The 18,974-nt window shown below is 48.9% G+C and overlaps 1 protein-coding gene across 1 annotated transcript in view; it reads left to right on the top strand.

Moving 5' to 3' along the window:
• Window positions 1-4,418: 4,418 nt before the first annotated feature.
• robo1 (roundabout, axon guidance receptor, homolog 1 (Drosophila)) overlaps window positions 4,419-18,974 on the top strand; it is a 47,466-nt gene continuing 32,910 nt past the window's right edge. Inside the window, 5 exon segments of the mRNA XM_053423192.1 lie at window positions 4,419-4,565; window positions 10,591-10,770; window positions 15,453-15,573; window positions 16,569-16,707; window positions 16,893-17,020. Coding sequence (XP_053279167.1) covers window positions 4,419-4,565; window positions 10,591-10,770; window positions 15,453-15,573; window positions 16,569-16,707; window positions 16,893-17,020 — 715 coding nt within the window.

Genomic DNA, 18,974 nt, shown 5'->3' with positions numbered 1-18,974 from the left:
AGGGAGGAAAAACTTCTTTCTTTGTCCGTCCTCTAATGAAAATGTAAAGATGGAAAATCCTGGGGCTTAGCGTCAGTCTTGAAACCTTACACAGTGTCAATTTCACAGGGATCAGGCTAATTTCTGGCACACTTGCATTACGTTCTCCTTGGCATCAGCCACACTCGATATTGCATGTGGGACAACTTGACAAGCGCAGTGAGGAGCCACAGCACTGTCACTGTTTGGCAGTGATCACGTGCCACATTCCCATTGTAGACAAGTGCTCAAGATGAAATTACAACTCTCCATTTCTTTCTTGGCCAGTTCCCACTGACGGCGCTCCCTCCCTCGCTCGGCTCCTTTCCCTATCACCTCCCACTGTAACAGATCCCCTCTGCGATAGGGGTATGGTCATCGTTTCATCTGGTCCGGGTCCATCTGGGACAGTTTAGGGTCCATGTGGAAACCATTGAAACGGGGACAGAAACTGATCAGAGAAAGATGTGCCCCTCTGGAGATGCAGCACATGTTGGGATCCCTCGTTTGCTTTGTCTCACCCTCTTTAATGTCCCTGCGCCCTGTATCTGTGGAGGACCCCCCCCCCCGCCACACACACACACACCTCCACACTTTGACTTCATCCGCAGAACCTCTTCCCCTCTTTCTGTCCCTCTTCCTCCTTCCTTCCTCGTCTCCCCATTCCCCCCCGTGCCTGGTAAAGTGATCGCAGGAGGACCGGCGCGGTGGAAATGAAAGTGGCCATGACGAAAGGCTGAGGGATCTGCTGCAACATTACATCGGAGCCCCTTGTGTTTTTTTCCTTCCCCCCCCCCCCCCCCCCCGCCCCTCCCTCTGTGCCTGCCTGTTTCCCCCCCCCACGCGGCCGCTATCGTATTACGCCTCTGCAGTCACCTCCGCAACAGCCGCTGATGTAATCCAAGTTTATGACCACGCTGCTCTCCACAACAATCGCTCGCCCGCTCACTACCGTTTCCCAAACATCTATCACATTAGAGTTTCATTGGAAACTAAGTGTATTAGGCCGAGATTTCCATTACGCCAATTGGAGATAAAAGAGAGACTTCCAGCTTCCTCTGCTTTGAATTAGGTTGTTTGACATGTGCTGCAGAGGCATCCGCGCACCGCATGTGCACTGGAGCTCATTAGGCATGTATTAATAAGGCGTAGCCCAAACAGACAGGCAGTGGGGGGGGGGGGGAGTCTTAAAACGCAAGCAAACACACCTGCCCGCACACACACACAGGAGGATCCTGCACTGAGGCGATGGAGTCTGTGCATTGACCACCGGAGAGTCCAGCTGAGCAAAGGAATGAGCGGGAGCTGGTTAATGTTTATGATTTCCATTATCTCTGACATGAGGAGAAGTCAGACCCTGGGTCAACATCAGCTGTCTCATCTCCAGCTCCACACCAGGATCTCATTCCCCCCCCACCCCCCCCCTGTCTGCACAGCACCTCTGCAGAATAACACTCCGTCAGTCCCTGCTGTTTGTCGACGATATCTCTCTGTTTTTGGAAGATGAGGGGAAGATTGGTGGCCATCCTGTTATCTGGTCGGGGGGGGATCTGGGGCTAATAGAGAAGGGAACAGATCTGCAGCAGATGTGTGGGCTCCATAACGTACAGAGGAGGGTAAGCCGCGGGTCAAAAGGCGCTCTGCAGGAAAAGTGTGCCGTGTTTATGGACGTAATTTTCCTGATGGTGTGAGTTAGAGAGCGGACGGGCTCCTCTTACAGTGACCCCCCCCCCCCCCCCCCCCAAGCCCCCAAATCACGAGTCGTCCACCTCGCTCAAATGAGCCCGTGTCGATGCCTGTCACGTCAAATCAAGAGCGATTGTGATGAATGTGCCGCCTGACTGCTGCTAACGTATATTTATTCTTTCCTAGAGCTGCTCCCAAATACATAACAGACATGTTAGTCCAATGTAACCCCCCCCCCCCCAAGACCCTAAGTAAAATCTAAACATGGTGAATCAGCTTTTAGTCCCTGTGCAGCACAGGAGAGGAACCTACTGCCTGGTGCTCTTAGGAAGGCCTCATCCATTGTGATTTGTATCCATTTGTGTAGTTTGTAATCTTTTTCTTTAATAATCCTTTACAGCACTTTAAATCTGCCTCTGTGTGTGGAAGGTACTTTTAAAAACATATATTGCCTTGTCCTCTTTCCCTAATTTTCTATCTTTTCTTCACACACAAACGGTACAAATATGAACACACAAAGCAAAGACACATGTAAAAACAGACAAACCACACAGACTCTGGTTCCTCAGGAGGAAAAACACGTTGCCTCACACACACCCCCCACCCCCCACCCCCTCCCACCATCCCTCTCGCTCTATATTCAAGAGTCCCGTGGCCGGTCTGGGTCCTACACAGCTTCTTTGTCGTCGTAGAGCCGAGGAGGGGTCAGGTCTAGAGGAGCAGGGGGGGGGAGGGCCAGTGGGGCTCCAGGGACCAGGAATGTTAATTGGGAAGATTGTTTTAATAAGGCCCTCATCTCTGCAGATGCTGGGAGAGGGCGAGCTGCTGGGGCCACACAGATGGGAGGAGGGCGGCTCACAGTGAGTTATTGTCAGCAAACAGAGCCGACACAAAGTGAATTGAGCTGTGTGCAAAACACGTAGCAGGGTTTAGAGGCACAAGTGGATAGAGATATTCCACGGCTCTCGGCGTCTTCACGCCTGCGATTCTCGAGGTAAAGAGATTTACTGTAATGAGCATTCAAGGCAACAAATCTCCAATCTGCATATTCTCACCGGTTTCGTGTAAAATCCAATTACAGTGCAGCGCCTCAGACCGATGAGTGAGGCTGAACACAGGCGCCGCAGCGTGAAAACAGTGAGAAATTCAGATGTAAATAGCGAGGAAAGAGTTCACAAAGGGTCAGTCCTCCTAAATCGAACACAAAATATAGTTTTGGAGTATCCTAAGTAGTATTTAGTCACGCCTGATAGCTAGTTTTACTATTTTAATAACTCCATTTATTTTCTGCCTCTACTTCAACACAAGGAAAGTGTTTTTGTTGGTGCTCGGAGAGGAGCTCGTGGAAGAATGACATTTAAAGATTCAACTTCTCCTTCCAGAATCAATGCCCTCATTACTGGGGATAATCCACAGAGCTTTACGCACTGTCAGCACTTTTCATAGGCAGCGTTTATTCAGCCGAATTTAGCTCCAATGGAAATGTCTGCACCAAGGTCCCTTATAAAGAGATACACTTCCTCTGGGCTGTGTTTACAATAACCTACAACAACCCATGCAATAAATCCTTTAAACAAAATAAGCATTTTGGAGGTTTGTCTTATAATAACTTATAAATTAAAATGATCCCTCTGTGTAGAGTGTGTATAACCTATGAACAGGTCCCCGTGGCCTCTGTCTGTGTCATGTGTGTGAAAGGCAGAAAGAGCCGGAGAATGAGGGAACACACTGTACAGGTGTTCATGTTTGTGTGCGTGATAGTGTTACATCTGATCTTTTGTGTCTCTTAGCAGTGAGCTGCAGGCTCCAGGCTGTACAGTGAGTGAGTGGTGAAGAGCCAGGTTCTCAGTTCCTCCTCGCCCCCTGGGAGCAGGTGGTAGAGCTCCACCTATAGACAGAGCTTACAGCGCTGAGGACGGGCTTTACTCACTCAGCTTCTACCTCTGGACTTGAAAAGCAGAGACGACATAAATATAAGTGCGGCAGTTCAATGTTGAGAGCTCGGGTGTTGATGCAGCCACATCGTTTATCTTCTGCGGTTAAGTTTCTGCGAATGGAGGCAATTTTTTAACTTGTAAAATGTGTTGATTTACCTGCTTCTCCCGCTTTTTATTATTTTACTGCAACATGAAACTCCTGAAACACAGCGTGAGACTGGCACCAGAGTGAATTCCATTGGCTTCGGCTCTGTGCTGGTTTAAATTTAACATTTTACTCATCCAGCCCAGAATGAGAAAGCGCTGTACGTCTGAAGGCGTTTAGTGAGTACAATAGTTGATGTAGTGCTGCCGCAGCAGGTGACGAGATGTCCTTGAGAATCAAAACAGCCATGAAATCACTTTCATATGAAGACAGAGTGTTCGCTCTGATCTGTCAGGGGCTGACGAATCCCCCGATGGCTCCTTGATTCCTCTCAATCACTGCGTTCGATGTGATAATCCCATACATGTGCTCATTACACGGTTTCCTTTGCGGGGATGGTCGTTCCTATACGAGGATTTTATTAGATTAAATTCCTTTTTGAACATTTTCTTAACACTTTGCTTGAGTTATTTTTGTTCCTCCGACATTCCTCCAACACTGGAGACGCTGATTTCTTTAAGTCAAACTCCGGCTCACCCAGCACTCCAATCAAACGGGCTCTGTTTATTGAACTGGGAGCTGCCAAGTCACTCAGTCACTCACTCAGTCACTCACATAAACCTGCCTCCCCGATGCCCTCTGTGCCTTTGGCCGTGTTCACCACACGCCATGGCTCCCTCGCCGGGCCTGACGAGAAGACGTATGACCGTTTAAACAAACACAGGCACTCAATGGCCTCTCTGTCTGCGCGGCTGTGCAGCAGGGCTTTCCTTTATGTGGTAAATGTCTCTCTGTGTGTGCGTGTGTGTGTGTGTGTGTTTGCACGCTTGTGTTTCTTTATGTACACAAATTAATTGCACTTGGATGCCAACGCACTTGAGGCCTGCGTGTGTTTGTCGAGGTGTGTAACACAGAGAATGAAGCGCTGAGATTGAATCGTGTCGTGTGTAACCTCACTGGGCCGCGGCGAGGGCAGACACGTCCTCTGCTGTGCCAGTGGAAGGTCCGTAAAGCCATCTGCCCCCCCGGCTGCCGGTGCCAGGTAGGGACCGTAATCACCTGGCACGGCGCGGTGTTAATGCCTTTACCCCCCCCACACCCACCCTTCATCTCACCCCTGCTTTACTCTACACACATACAGCAGCTGGGCCAGGCTGAGTCATTTCCCTACATGGCGTGGTTTACATTTGTTTCTGTATATCTCCTCAGCTAGTAGCACATGTGCCGCTCATTCTCTGGAAGCCGATCAAAACACCGGGTCGCACACACACATTTTTTTCAAACACAGTTTCCCTCCAGTTTTTCACTTGAAAGGTCCCGTTGACAGACTCGCGCTGGGCACGCCGGCGTCTTTTTTGTTTATTTACTAATAGACTCGCATGGTTTATTATTAAGGCTCTGGATATTTACAGTTGTTAATCTCGACATCCTGTCTCCGCTCAATGACGTGACATCCGAAGCGTGAGGGATGACCTCACGGCATCCAGAGTGTGCAGGTGCAAAACCCTAAAGGCCAGCCGGGGAAACAGTGGCTCTGCTCCTGCTGACATATTTACGGGTGTCCACGAGGTATCTTGCGGTAAACCAGGCACTTAGGCTGTCAAGCATTTTTTTTAACCAATGAGAGTGGGCAGATGTGACCTCATATTGGATGTCACGCTTAGTCTTGAGAGCTGCTATTGTATCCTAGAGTGATTGATCGAAGCAGCATTTGAAAATAAATGTGAAAACTATTAATTAAATCCCAAAAGAATAAAGACAATGTGCTGTGAGAATGTGCTTTATCTCTAAATGTGTAGTGTAGATGAAGTGAATGTCTAAAATCACCAATCCCAGCCCGTGTTGTGGGCCTGCTCCGTTCAGCTCGCGTGCTGCAGGAGAGGATAGAGTGTCTGCCGGGTGCACGAGAGGGCATGAGCTCAGAGCTGAGGAACGAGAGCCAGATTGAGGAAGAGAGGGGAGGCTGCCATGTCCAATCCCACCTCCCCGGTGGTGGGGTCAGGGGAGGAACAAGGGAGAGAGAAGGAGGAGTGAGAGGGGGGGGGGGGGGGAGCAGCGGTTCTCCAGAGGACAGCAGGAGTGTTGTTGTATCTTCACACCCACCAGCAAACTACAGAGTTGTGCAGTGCAACGACACACACACACACAGACACACTCACTGTACACACGCCGCCGGCAAATTATCCAGCAGCCTTTGCAATAGAGTGGCATGGGTTAGCACACCATCGCTATGAGCGCGTCTTTGATGGGAGCTGCTCAGTGTGTGTGTGTGTGTGTGTGTGTGTGTGTGTGTGTGTGCAGAGAGAGAGGTAAGATAAGGGGGTCAAATGCTGAGAGGGGAGCGAGAAATCTGGAGACACAGTGGGAGGCTCGTAGAGGGAGAGGACGAGAGGTGTTGGTCCCACAAGACGAAGCCGGAGGCGAGGTGAGGAGCACAGAGCCGCCGCACCGACTGTGAACAAGGCAGATTTGTCTTTTTTGCTTGTGGCATAAACAAGTCTCATGAAGGAGCTGAGGAGTTATGTTGTACAGTGAGTACAGCGGCGCCCGAGGGGAGCTCATCCCTTGTAAAAACCTATTTTAATACCAGTAAACCTGTCAGTTGACCAACACGCAGCAGATTTGAATACGATTGCGCTACCGTGGAAATGTGACAGTTTTTACTCACCTGTGAAATATAACGGAAACCTCCCCCATTATGGTTTTATTTCTTATGCGGTAAAATATATTGCATTTTGCTGTTTTCCAGACGTGAACTTTTCCCTGTCGCTGCTTGGTAGTGTCGAGGAAATAAGAAAAGAGCTCTTCTGCTGCAGCTGGGCCTGGAAGCGGTCGCGTATTAACCAGGAACATCTGGGGCTGCTTAGCCATTTGATATTTTTCTCTGTATTCATTTTACAGTCCATTCATCCCTCCTCCATATCCTCAGGTAATGTTTGATGATGTCTGACCCCCGATAGCCCGACACTGCGGCCGCTTGTGAAGCAAATAGAGCTAATTTGTTCTATTTTCTTTATATGTGGCTCTCTCTCTCTCTTTTTGGCTTCTACAGTTCTTCCTTTCATTGGTTCCTTTTTGCTGCCGTTATCATTCATTCGCCGTCCCTTCCCTGTCCATTGTGTTATAAGGGAAAATAAGAAAAAAAAGAGCCAAAGGCGAGACCCATGCTCTGCTCAGTGTCTCTGCAGGATTGACTCCGGGTGCCTTCTGATAAATCTTAAATCCCTAGTGGGTCTGTTTTTGTATCCTTCCACAGATTTGCCGGGAAGCTTGTTGTACTTGGTTTAATTTCCTCAGAACAAAGCCGATCTGATCTTCCCACCCAGACTTGTGTGTGGCATTAGGTCTTCATTTTCATTAATGTTGGAGGGGCAGCACGGGGAATCTCATTTTAATTTGACATTTAAACATCTGTTTTCAATTTCCTGAGGCGAAGACGGCGTGAGTGTGTGCATGTGTGTGAGGGGGGGGTGAGGGGGGGTGGGTGGGTGGACGAGGGATGGTTTGTGGGGGTGATGAACCAGGGAGTTGTCAGAGCTGAGAGCAGCCATCTCCCCTGACCTTTAAACGAGGGTTTGGGTGTAAGAAATGATGGCGGCTAATTGCGTTAGCCTCAGCGCAGCTCCACTTTTGCTACTGTGGAGCCAGGCAGCGATTTATCATACAGTAGAGCACAGTGTGGTTAGACTTGGCTTGGCAGGACCCAACAGATGTTTGCCTCTGCATACTGAACCTCTGCTTTGATAGATGCAGTTGTTTTACGCCGAGTCAGCTGTTCGTGTTGCAGCCAGATGAGACACAATGTATTTTGTTTTTTTAGTGAACAAAGCGGAAGGAAACACAAACGCAGTAGATATCTTTTATCCCGACAAAGTGTCCAGCTCCGGATATTCACCCTGTTCGTCCCATCATCAGCATATTTGAGCAAATCCAGGACAGACAAAGAGGCGTCTTCATGCTGGGACCTGTGACTTTGGCCCATTTTCACATATTAAGCCACAAACTGAAAAAATCTGTACACACAAACACACGGATACACACACACACACACACACACATTGAGCTTGGCCTCTGTTAATAGTGAAGGAAATATTATCTGCTGGGGGACAGCTGCAGGCTCACTAGAGAGACAGAATGGTAGAGTAGGCTCATTATCCCAAACACAGACACAGACCACACCAGATACACACACATACACACACACACACACACACACACACACACACACATGCACACTTTCAGGACAGTGCACAGCGTGAGAGCCTCTCTCTCCCCATTTTATTATTTTCACCCAATTCTGGGTCCCAGAGCTGGAACAGTGAGGGAGTCAGGAGAGTGGGGGGGGGGGGGGGGTGGGCCTTGTGCAGGATAAATACAGGAAGGAGGGTCGCTGGATACCTTATTTAAACCAGGGGGGCCCATAGGCAACCAATTCCTACACAGCTCCGGATCTGACAGGGCTTCTGGCGGAAGAGTCGGGGCTTTGTACCCCGTCCAGATCTGGGTCCATCTGTCTGTCTGACAGACTGTCTGGCTGCAACTGCCCCCCCCCCCCCCCCCCCTTACTCACGCGGCCTCCATCCCAAAGGATTTTGTTTTCAGATACACAGATGTTCGGGGCTGTTCTGCCGCGCTACACTCAGCTGTGTTTACAACAAAGAGGTGTTGGTTTGGAGGAGGAGAGAGGGCAGCGGGGTGGGGGAGTGAGTGCTGCGGAGGAGGAGGTGGAGGTCACTGCGCTGTTGGTGTAAACACTGAATGATGCCAGCTCTCCCTCTGGCCTCCAGCTAGTCAGCACAGCATCCCTCTCCCCCCTCACCCGCCCTGTTTTTCCTCCACACATCCCTCTTTCATTTTCCACAGGGACAGATGCATCTGCATGTTAGTTGAAAGAGTTACAGCGAGGCCAGCAGGGGAGGTGGAGACCAACTGAGAGCAGATGAGGTGCACTTAATGCTACAGTTAAAGTCCCTGGGCTCGCTCATCCAACCGCTTATTACAGGCTCTGCGTTCGCCATGCAGGGGAAACACAAGTTCTCCGACAGACTCTGCACTGTTGAGTTCTTAAGTACACTTTGGTCTCGATCAACAGGATATTGCTCAATCGTTATCGCTCACACAAGACTTTTATCGAGTAGTGAAAAACTAGAAGGAGGGATGTTTGAAGCATATATCTGAGCGAAGGCTGCATATACGGCACCAGCAGTGTTTGACTCACCTTGATTCCTAAAGACTTTTACAATAACGCTCTGCAGAACAGGTTGACCTCGCTGGAACAAACAGAGACGGTGTTTCTTCAGATGGAGCTGGTGCTCTAATGGATCGGATGTTTACTGTTTACATTTCCATTCCTGAATGACTGTATCTGCTGTTAAGTGCAGCGAATGAGCTCATTGCCACACAGCTGCACAACTGAGTTTGGGTTGGATCGGAGCGAGTGTAGAGAGTCAAGGGGGTCACACACACAGACACACACTCACACACACACACACACACACACACACAGTTGTTATTCATCTCGGTGCAGCACAGTGTGCATACATCTGCAGATGCCTCCCTCGTCCTGAGGATTCCCACTCGGTGGAAGACGAGGCAAGGAGAAGTATCTAACAGAAACTGGCTTAAAGGGTTTAGTCAGGAATTTGTTGGCTGTCAGTAGGTGAGGGGTCCAGGGGCGAGTTAGACTTTGATCTGTAGCTAAGGTGACTTTAGAGCAAACCTAAGAGCGTGAGACAACAGACGGCAAAAGCTCAGTTTTATCCCTAAAACACAGACAAAATAACCCACCAGCATACTGTATATATACACATGCATGTAAAGATAATGCACGTGCACACACGGCGCTGACCTCACATACTTTGTGTGTGGCCTGAATTACAGCCCTGAAATTTACAAGCGCTGTTTCTTTTTCTTTTTTTTACAAGTGTATGCACTGGAGCTGGGAAAATGATTACTGGCATGCTGTCTGCAGAAGTGAGCTTGTTGCTTTTTCATTACTTTCTCAATAAAGCTCCAGTTTATCTCGTACACCAGATATATGGAGGCCAGAGCGCCGCTGGTCCTCTGCCCCTCGGAAAGTAGAGGTGCATTGATCTGCTTGTAGCAACCACCAGTTAGTAATGATATTGATGTGATATTCTGATAAGGCAGGCAGCCGAAGAGTAATGATTTGAGGTGAGGCGTGGTTTTTGCAATTTTACACTCGGCCCCAAATGAAAATCCGATTTGCTCATTTAATCTCCTCAAATCCTCCCATCTATTAGTATCAAATTTGTGCCAATGAGAATGAGGAGCTACGAAGCCCTAATGTCCAAATAATGGAAATCCATGGCTGTGTCATCTTTTTTTACACCACCCTCTCCGGGGAAAATCAATGCAAATAAGAGTCATATCCTTAGCAAGTTCTCAGCGAGGCAGCGATGGTGGATTGGATCTAATGTAGATTTTCATCTGTGTCAAGGCACCACGGGTGAAGGAGGGCGGGGGGGTGTGAATGCAGAGTGTCAGGGAGAGATGAGGCAGCGGTGATGGAGCGGTTGTGATCAGCCTGTACTGAAGTGCTCGAGCCTGATTGCATGTCGGTCTCTTTGGTTCGTTCAACAAAGAACGAGGTCTCTGCTTTTAGAGATGATGACGGTTGCAAATGTGTTCATCATTACTGTTGTAAAGCTTATTCACAGTCAAGCTATGGTGGAGCAGGCTATTAAAAGACGTCCTCTATGAATGTCCCAAGAGCATTAATTGTTTGTTTGGTACATCGCAATCATCGGCTTCTTCGACTTGCTGTTCATTTCACTGACAAAGTCCCCTTTCTGTTTTCTTGCAGTTCTACGAGACGACTTTAGACAAAACCCTGCAGATGTGATCGTGGCGGCCGGAGAGCCAGCGGTGCTGGAGTGCATGCCCCCACGTGGACATCCTGAACCCACCATCTCCTGGAAGAAAGATGCCGTGAACATCGACGACCGAGACGAGAGGATCACTGTAAGAAAACTGACTTTTATTTCTGAAAACTGCAGTGATGTAAACATTGTTATTGCTGACACGCAGTCTAAATCATCGCCTGGGGACTGATTCGTATATTAGGATGATGATGATGGCCCAGTGATGCAAGTCCAGTCATTACCAACACCTCAGTGTTTGTTGAAAGATTGATTTGTTTGACTAATTATTCACGTGCAGCAATTACCGAACCCAAAGGCAGCCCATTTCGGTGGCTACAGCCTTTACTGACGATGGTATAGAATGGGTCGTGCTTCATTAGTCAGCAGCAGGGCATTGATTTGGGATGTTTTGCTGATTGAATCAAGCAGGAGAAGCATAGTTGAGGAGGGAGAAATGAGCTGACTGGAATCCAAGAGGAGAAAGCTGCACTCAGCTGCAGCAGCACCTACAGAATCCAAACAACTCTCGACATCGGATTTACAGTGAAACCACCACTTTAACCACCTTAATTAAAACAACACTTAGCCAGCACTGCTGCATCAATCAACTCTACTGGCTTGCTTACTTAAAATCTGTCTTAAATACTTCAAGCTCAAACTGCTTCAACCAAACACGACTTTGTGTCCGTAGCCATTTTCCCTTCAGCAGGAAGAGGCTTGTAGTTGTGTTTGATTATACTGATTGGATGTGGGCTTTAGGGAAGTGAAGGCTCTGACTCAGCACTCGGCTCTAACACAAGCAGGTACTGAGAAGGAAGAAGTTAGCACTGGGTCTGGATCCCATTTTCAAATCCGACTGCTGGGGTTTCAAAGTTCCCACATGGCACGGTTGTTGAGCAGTCACATAGTTTGGCCCCCAAGTGCTGACGGTGGCTAACTTAACCGTACAGTCATGGAAAATCACGTCTTCCTCGGATAATGAATACAAGGCACCAAAAAAAAAGATGGTTGTCTCTCTTTGCCTGTAGCCTTCGAGCTTAGGAAAATCCAGCCTGGACTACTTTTCATTTTCATTACTGGGGATGTTGCTGGTGAGTGAGTCTTCAGCAGAGGACTGTACATGACTAACCATTGTTTTTCCCACTGAGGGCCATTTGAGGTTGCACACATTGAGCCCTTGACTTTAACTCCTTAGCCGTGCGAGTACCCTCCCTCCTTCTGATTGAGAGATGATAGAGAGTCCGTGTCTGGCCACCGAGCGGCATAACTGAAATAAACAAGCACATAACCTAGTTTGAAAGGAAGTAAATCATATCTGCTCCTTGAGTTGGGTGGTTAGTGTAGGTGAGGTTCACTGAGGACAAAGCATCCCAGTATGACTCTTGCACACATGGCCTCTTTCATAATTATATTTTAGCTCCACTGAACTCACACACACACACGCGATAATCTGATTTGTTTATTTGCACAGTAACATCATTTCCCCCCCCCCCCCTTGCATGCTGGAAGTGCAGGGACTTATCTCGCTGCTGTATTATGTGATCTTGTGCATCGATGGGTGAAATCCTTTGAGTACGCGCGGTGAACACTGCTCCTAAGCGACTCAGCGTTGTGTCCTTGTAGCCTGCAGCAGCGTTGGGCCTTCTGTGGAAGTGAAAACAGCGACTGGTACATTAAACAGCTGGTGTTGCTCACCGTAAACTTCCTGTCAGGCACACAAACCCCCCCCCCCCCACACTCGTAAGTGTTCCCGAATGACCACTTTTGAAAGTAGCGCTAGACGTCACGTATGACCAATCGCAGTGTGTGTAATCAGCTGTGGTTAACAGATGGGAGTCCGCGCCCACGCCCACGGATCAAGTTGTGTTGGATGCGGGACAATCAAGGGGGCCAATGTGAAGAATGTGTTTACATTACAGTAAATCTGGATCGGAGGGAATATGTGATTGACGAGAGGGAAGGCAGAGAGGGCGGAATCTTTATGTGTTGAACAGCTGAGCTCCTCAAAGGGCCCTCCTCGGCCAGCCCGCATTGTTGTGCTCGGTTCAGTCGACTCCTTCCACCGTGCAACATGCTCGAACGTGCAGTCTCCTTGGTGATCAGCGGCGATCAGAGCGGGGTCTCGAACCACCTGCAGCCGGGGGGGGGGGGTTTCTCCTAGCGCTGCACTTTTCCCCCGGAGTCGGGTTGGCTCGGCTTTGGTGGCTCCAGCACAAAGACGAGGGAGTGAACTTCAGAGAGAAGAGACACTTCAGAGGAAGCTCTTGTGTTTTTTCGATCTATTTCAGTCGGCCGTGTATAAACATCGATAGCATGCCGCGTGCCATCCCGCATGCATACGTGGTTTCATGTGGAGCAGCTGTGGAAAGTTTCACGCTGAGCCATATGAAAGTCAGGTGAAACCTTTGAGGCCAGTTTATTCTTTTGAGTAACTTCTACGACGTAGCTCACTTGATAGCCTGATGTGACCTCCATAGAAATCGAAATACACATTCCAACCAGTCAGGCTGCAGTAGGTGATCGGGCTGCTCCCAACATGTTTCTCAATGGCCCGAAAAACACCATCAAACACTTCAATGGTCGTCCACATCATCTCCTCCAGAATAAAAGTAATTGTTGCTCCGACATTTAATGGCACCAATTCAAAACCATTCAATCAGAGATTCAACACATTCAAAACCGATCACAGCGGGTGATCTGGTGCCGTAAAGACAAAATGACTCAAGCTCACCAGCAAACATGTTTAAATGCTCTCAGCGTTGATCTATGTTGATCTACGCTGAAGTGTAAACTGGGCTTTGCCCTTTAATGGTGCGGCGCCGGGAGCAGCAGCTGGCCACATTCATCTCATCTTGGCCAAACGGGTCTTTCAGGAACAATTTGGGCAACAATAAATAAACAGAGAAATGCCAGTATTTAAGCCCGGACCATTGTCTGTCTTTAGAGCAAGAGTCTGTCGGCCGGCATCACAACCGGCCCAAATGCTGCACATTGTCCCCTTTTGTGCAAATGTAGTTGTGGCTAATTATCAGCCTGGAAAATGAAGCGCTGTGTGAATACCAGCAGAGTGCACGCTGAATGGGGGCTTTTGCATTATCAGCATTGCCAAATGACATGAGACAAAAGGCAGCGGGATAGAGCCATCTCCCCGTAATGCAGGGATAATGGTCAGATTGTCGGGGCTTTCAGCGGCGTGTGTGCTGTGTGGAGAGGATATGCATGCGGAGAAAGAGAGGACCGCTGCTGCATTCATTTACTCCAGCCCCTGCTGCTCCGGCACTCTAAATATGCCTGTGGAGAATAGGGAAACTGCCACAGACACACAGAGGTAGGACTATGGAGAGAGTGGTCGGGGCCTTTAAGTGGATCCTCATGTCGAAGCCCAGTGGAACCAACATTATGCCCCCCCCCCTCCTCTTCCCCTGCCGCATGGTCTGCCCTGACCTTGGGCCTTTGTGAGTGTCACAGTGTTTTAGCCGTTAAGCCTTTCCTCAAACAAACAGTAACATAATGATACTTCAAACCCCTCGTGCACCACAGGGTACCCTAAATAAACCAGCCTTCCACGGCCTCTTCACGTCCCCCTCTGCCGCCTGCTTTTTTCACCATGAATATTAAACAGGGGCGAAGGGCTCAGGAATGCCTCTGAACCAGAAGAACATTTCCCAGTTGCAAAATTGTCCTTGAAGACTCTCATGCTTCCCCCGGCTGCTTCGTGAAAACTCAAATCCATTTGCACACCAGCTGAAGTTTGTTTCTGGTGAAACCTTGACTGCACGGTGCCGTGACGTAGATTTGCCGAGACACAGCTCGCCAGTGAACACACGCGTAGGAGGGCTTGAACAGGTTAGTCACTGGGAAAGCAGATTTTTTTTTGTGCAATATTGTGTGTCAAGTTCTCTGTCAGTGGTTCTCTAATGAGGGTATCGGTTACATACTTGCAGGTGGTGGTCCACGTCTCGCAGGCTGATGTGTGCATTTAAAACCTTAACCAGGCTATTGTGTGTGTCGGCTATGACTGGCGTGGTTGTCAGCTGAGAGACGTGCTGAGGGGCCTGCGCCGGGCCCTGGGCTGCCTTTCTGACTGCCTGAGAACAAAGCACCTCCTCTGGCCTGTAATCAAAGCCCTGGGAAATAACAGACATGACATTCACCTGGACAAACACACACACATTCACTCACTGCTGTGTGCGTGTGCGTAAGTGCTTGTGCTTGAATGTATGTTCACTTGCTCTCACTTGTAACTGTATGCACACACGGAAAGAAAGAAAAACCTATTCTTTCAAACATTCCCCCGCCCGGCTCGGTAATAGACTTGAGCGTTGAAGTTGTTAGAGGCCTCCAGCAAAGTGCTTGTGGTCCTGCAGAGCCCCAGGTGTTCCCTCAGGGACCTGCGGTTGTGTTGGACTGGGGAAGTGTTCTTTGGCTCGGCTTACCCTGAGGAGGAGCAGGCCGACTGATAGTGATTCAGGCCTCAAGTGGAAGTTGAGTGGGAACAGCACAGAGAGAGATATAGATCCAGTAGTCCGGTGGTCTCTGCAAGCTCCGAGCAAAAAAAGAACTAGAGTGAACCTCTAGCGCTGAGCCATTATGTGTTTGTGAGTACATTTATCTTTGTGTTGTAATGAGCGCTCACAGGCATTCTTCAACAGCAATCAGGAAATGTTTTGCAATGTTTGCTAATGTTGTGTCAACCGCAGGCCCTTGTGTGTCTCTCCGACTCGGATACAGCGGCTGCTCCTCTCCGTGTTTACCCTCTCACCTCCTCCTCTGTTCCCTCAGATACGCGGCGGGAAGCTGATGATCACAAACGCCCGGAAGAGTGACGCTGGGAAGTACGTGTGTGTCGGCACAAACATGGTCGGAGAACGTGAAAGCGAGATAGCTGAACTTACAGTGCTCGGTAAGTCTGATGTATACTTTGCTTGCTGTCCACATACAACCAAGGTGTTTGTCCTCAGTCTGTGGTGAAAAAAACAGATTCCAGATGTTAAGCTTTGATTGTTCATCTCCCGGAGAACTAAATGGTGTCGCTGACCTTTATCAGACAGAGTGTGAGATGACCTCCAATCTCACACCTCACTACGAATCCCACACTGACCCCGGTAGCTTCCCTCCTCTCTCCAGCTGCACCCTATTTCACCAGGAGTGACCTCCGACCCTGATACTCTCCCGTGTCCCGAGCACAGAGCTTGTCCAGACTCCTGATTTTACAGCCGGCATTTTCTCACTTCCTCCTCCACCTCCACCACCCCCCCTTCTCCTCCTCAGAGACCTCTTATAATCTGTGAGAGGGAACAACAACACAGGCAGTTTCGTAAAGATAAATAATTACACTGAAATAATCCTGTCAGGGCCGAAAGTGGGCCAGCTGGTTGCTTTTGTGTTTGCCCATACGTAACACAGAAACTCTGGTTAATCACCAACCACCCTGGTTAGGTTTTGGGCGCGAGACTGAGGGAATTTGATCCGAGCAACTGAAACACATGATGATTTTTTTTTTTTAAGCCTTGGAAATTGTAAAAAAATAAACAATGGAGGTTCGGTCATGACCCTGCACCTTTGGGATTCGGTGACTATAGTTAGTCCTGCCTCAGGTTTCTGTGGTTAACAAGACGACAAGAGGAGCTTGACTTTGTTTCAGGTCTTGTTCATTGTCCTGTCTTCCTTTCATTCATTGCCTTTCATTCACCTGTGTTTTAACTATTTACCTCTTATGATATGTCTCAAGACACCTTCAATTTAATTATTTAACAAAGTCAAACTTGTCTCACTCTGAATAGTCTGAATTGCCCAAAACCACAGATATAATGAGTTAAACCTAATCAAAACATTATTTAAGTGCTGCCGTTCTCCTCTTCATGATCTTCAATGTGTGTGCTTGGTTTGTCTTCACAGAGCGGCCCAGCTTTGTGCGTCGCCCCGGCAGCCAGGTGGTGTTAGTGGACCAGAGCGTGGAGTTCCGGTGTGAGGCCCGTGGTGACCCAGTTCCCACCGTGCGCTGGAGGAAAGACGACGGTGACCTGCCCAAAGCAAGGTACTGTATGACTCATCTGCCGGTCACCTCTCATGGCACCATACTGTCCTCCCTCACCCTCTCGCTGTGTTTGAGTGAATCCGCTGCTCTCCTTTGTCTGTGCTGCCTGTTCACACATGTTGAGACGAGTGAGTCTGTGCATGTTCAATTACATCCTGACCACATGGAGCCCTGTTTCGATCCAGATATGAGATTCGCGAGGACCACACCCTGAAGATCCGTCGTCTGACCTCGGCTGATGTGGGCTCCTACACCTGCGTGGCCGAGAACCTGGTGGGCAAGGCGGAAGCCTCGGCCACGCTCACCGTCCACGGTAAGACACCGGACTTTAGCACCGCGCCGTTAGCCAACTATGTGATTTACAGCTCTTTGAACAGCCATTCTAAATTCAACACTATTTGGGCCCGGCTGCACAGTAATAGCCTTCAGCTTTAGAGGTACACAGGCCTCACTTTCAACTATTCTCTCTCAATTAGTTGATTGATTTCTAATAAAAAAGAAACGCAAAAATCTATAGCAGCTATAGAGCAGTACACATGGGAGCTCAACAGAAATTGATTCCATTTGGCCAATACAAGTGGCATTTCTCTGGAGGCCTGTCCTTCGTCACGTCTTGAAGACATACAGTACTATCAGCGGACCTATAGAATATCTTTGTGTCTCCTGTGGTCCTCTCTCCATTGGACGTCTTATTAACACAGTTGGAATATAAAGCAGCCGGTCACAGAGTGTGAACATTCAGAAAGAGCCCATTCAGAGGAACTGGGGGCTGGGATCACCCCCCAAACTCTCCCGAGAGCCTGACGAACACAGGGGCTATTTAACGCCAAGCTAATGGGAATGTTGGGAGTCGGGTTAGAGGAGAGAAGGAGGCGGAGACTGGTGGCATGGGACACTGGGATTGGGTGGAAGGACAGTGAATATGTCGGTGTTGGTGGCGACTCACCGCTGATGCAGAACGGGGTCTGGGGGAGATTGCGGTGAAGAGGACAGAGGGGGATGGGGGGTTGGGGGGGGGGGGGGGGGGGGGGCTTTATGTGGTGAGGTCAGTCATATTAATGTCACTCCCAGAAGTCAGCCCGGCGGAGATATAAAGAGACAAGGCAATGCTATTACACTGCCGACCCCCAACCTGCAAACACAGATACTTCATCTTCACACGACTACACATGGCAATTATTTCTTGATTTTCTCTCCAGGAAAGCTCTCCTCTGATTGGAGGAGCGAAATTGGGCTCACCTGCCAATACACGCGTCAATATATCTGCTCCTCTTATTGCCTTTTTCCACTCTTCTCCTGTCCCTGACGAAAGCTTAGTTAATGAAAGGGAACAGCATTGATGCCCTGGTTCAATAGCCTGTTCTGCTGGCTTAGAATCATATTTGCAATGTTTAAGCCTCCTTTGTCCTCAGTGGAAATGAAATGTCTTAACCTCAGGCTAATTCCCTGTGGTCCGCATGCAGGGCCGAGGCACTGACCCTCTTTTCGTACATTGTGCCTTTCAACCCCCCCCGTGTTACACGAGTCAGACATGCGTGAAAACTGAAGTCAAAGCACAAAGAAGAAGCTCTTCCATAGCTTTAAAGGACAAATCTGGATGCTTTCTCAAAGTGTAAAATCAGGTTAAAAGGATAGTCGTACAACAGTCACAGTTGAATCTGACCCGACCCTCCGAGCTCTCTGAGTTCCTAGAACCATTTCCAGCTACTCTTCAGCTTCCTGAGTTGCATCCAGACCAGGACGCGAGGAGGCCAGGGAAGCTGTGGCCACTGAATAGTCCGGCTAATTAGAGGCAAGCAGGCCACAGTCCCACGCCCGGAAAGGACATGCTTCTAATTACAGATGCGGGCGCAGGAGAGGAAAGAAAAGACGGGTAATTGCAGGTCTAAACAGGCCAAACTAGCCAAAAACCATGTATAGGTAGTAAGATGTCGCTGTAGAAGTGAAGACAACAGTAATGTGGGGGGGGGGCGGGAGTTTAGACTGTGGGCTCTGTGGCCAGCGCTGTCGCTCTACATCAAGAGTCAAAGAATGGCGAGATCGCCGAGCTCCGGCATAAGAATAACTGAGCAGCTGAGTAAAATCATTTCAGTGGTGAGCTGCTGGCGGAGAGAGAACCTCGACCACAGAATGAGTCAAATGGGCCCGAGTGGAATTAATGTAAATAACTCAAGAATATTTCTGCTAAATCCGCTCTGATGTGTAAAAATAACGATAAAACCAACTAGAAAAATCCTTAAGTGTTGAAGTAATTCCCTGCAAAGCCA

Source organism: Pleuronectes platessa, chromosome 5, assembly GCF_947347685.1.
Source record: "Pleuronectes platessa chromosome 5, fPlePla1.1, whole genome shotgun sequence".
Classification (NCBI taxonomy): domain Eukaryota; kingdom Metazoa; phylum Chordata; class Actinopteri; order Pleuronectiformes; family Pleuronectidae; genus Pleuronectes; species Pleuronectes platessa.
The sequence above is the reverse complement of the archived record's forward strand: the minus strand, read 5'-3'. Positions and strand labels throughout refer to the sequence as shown.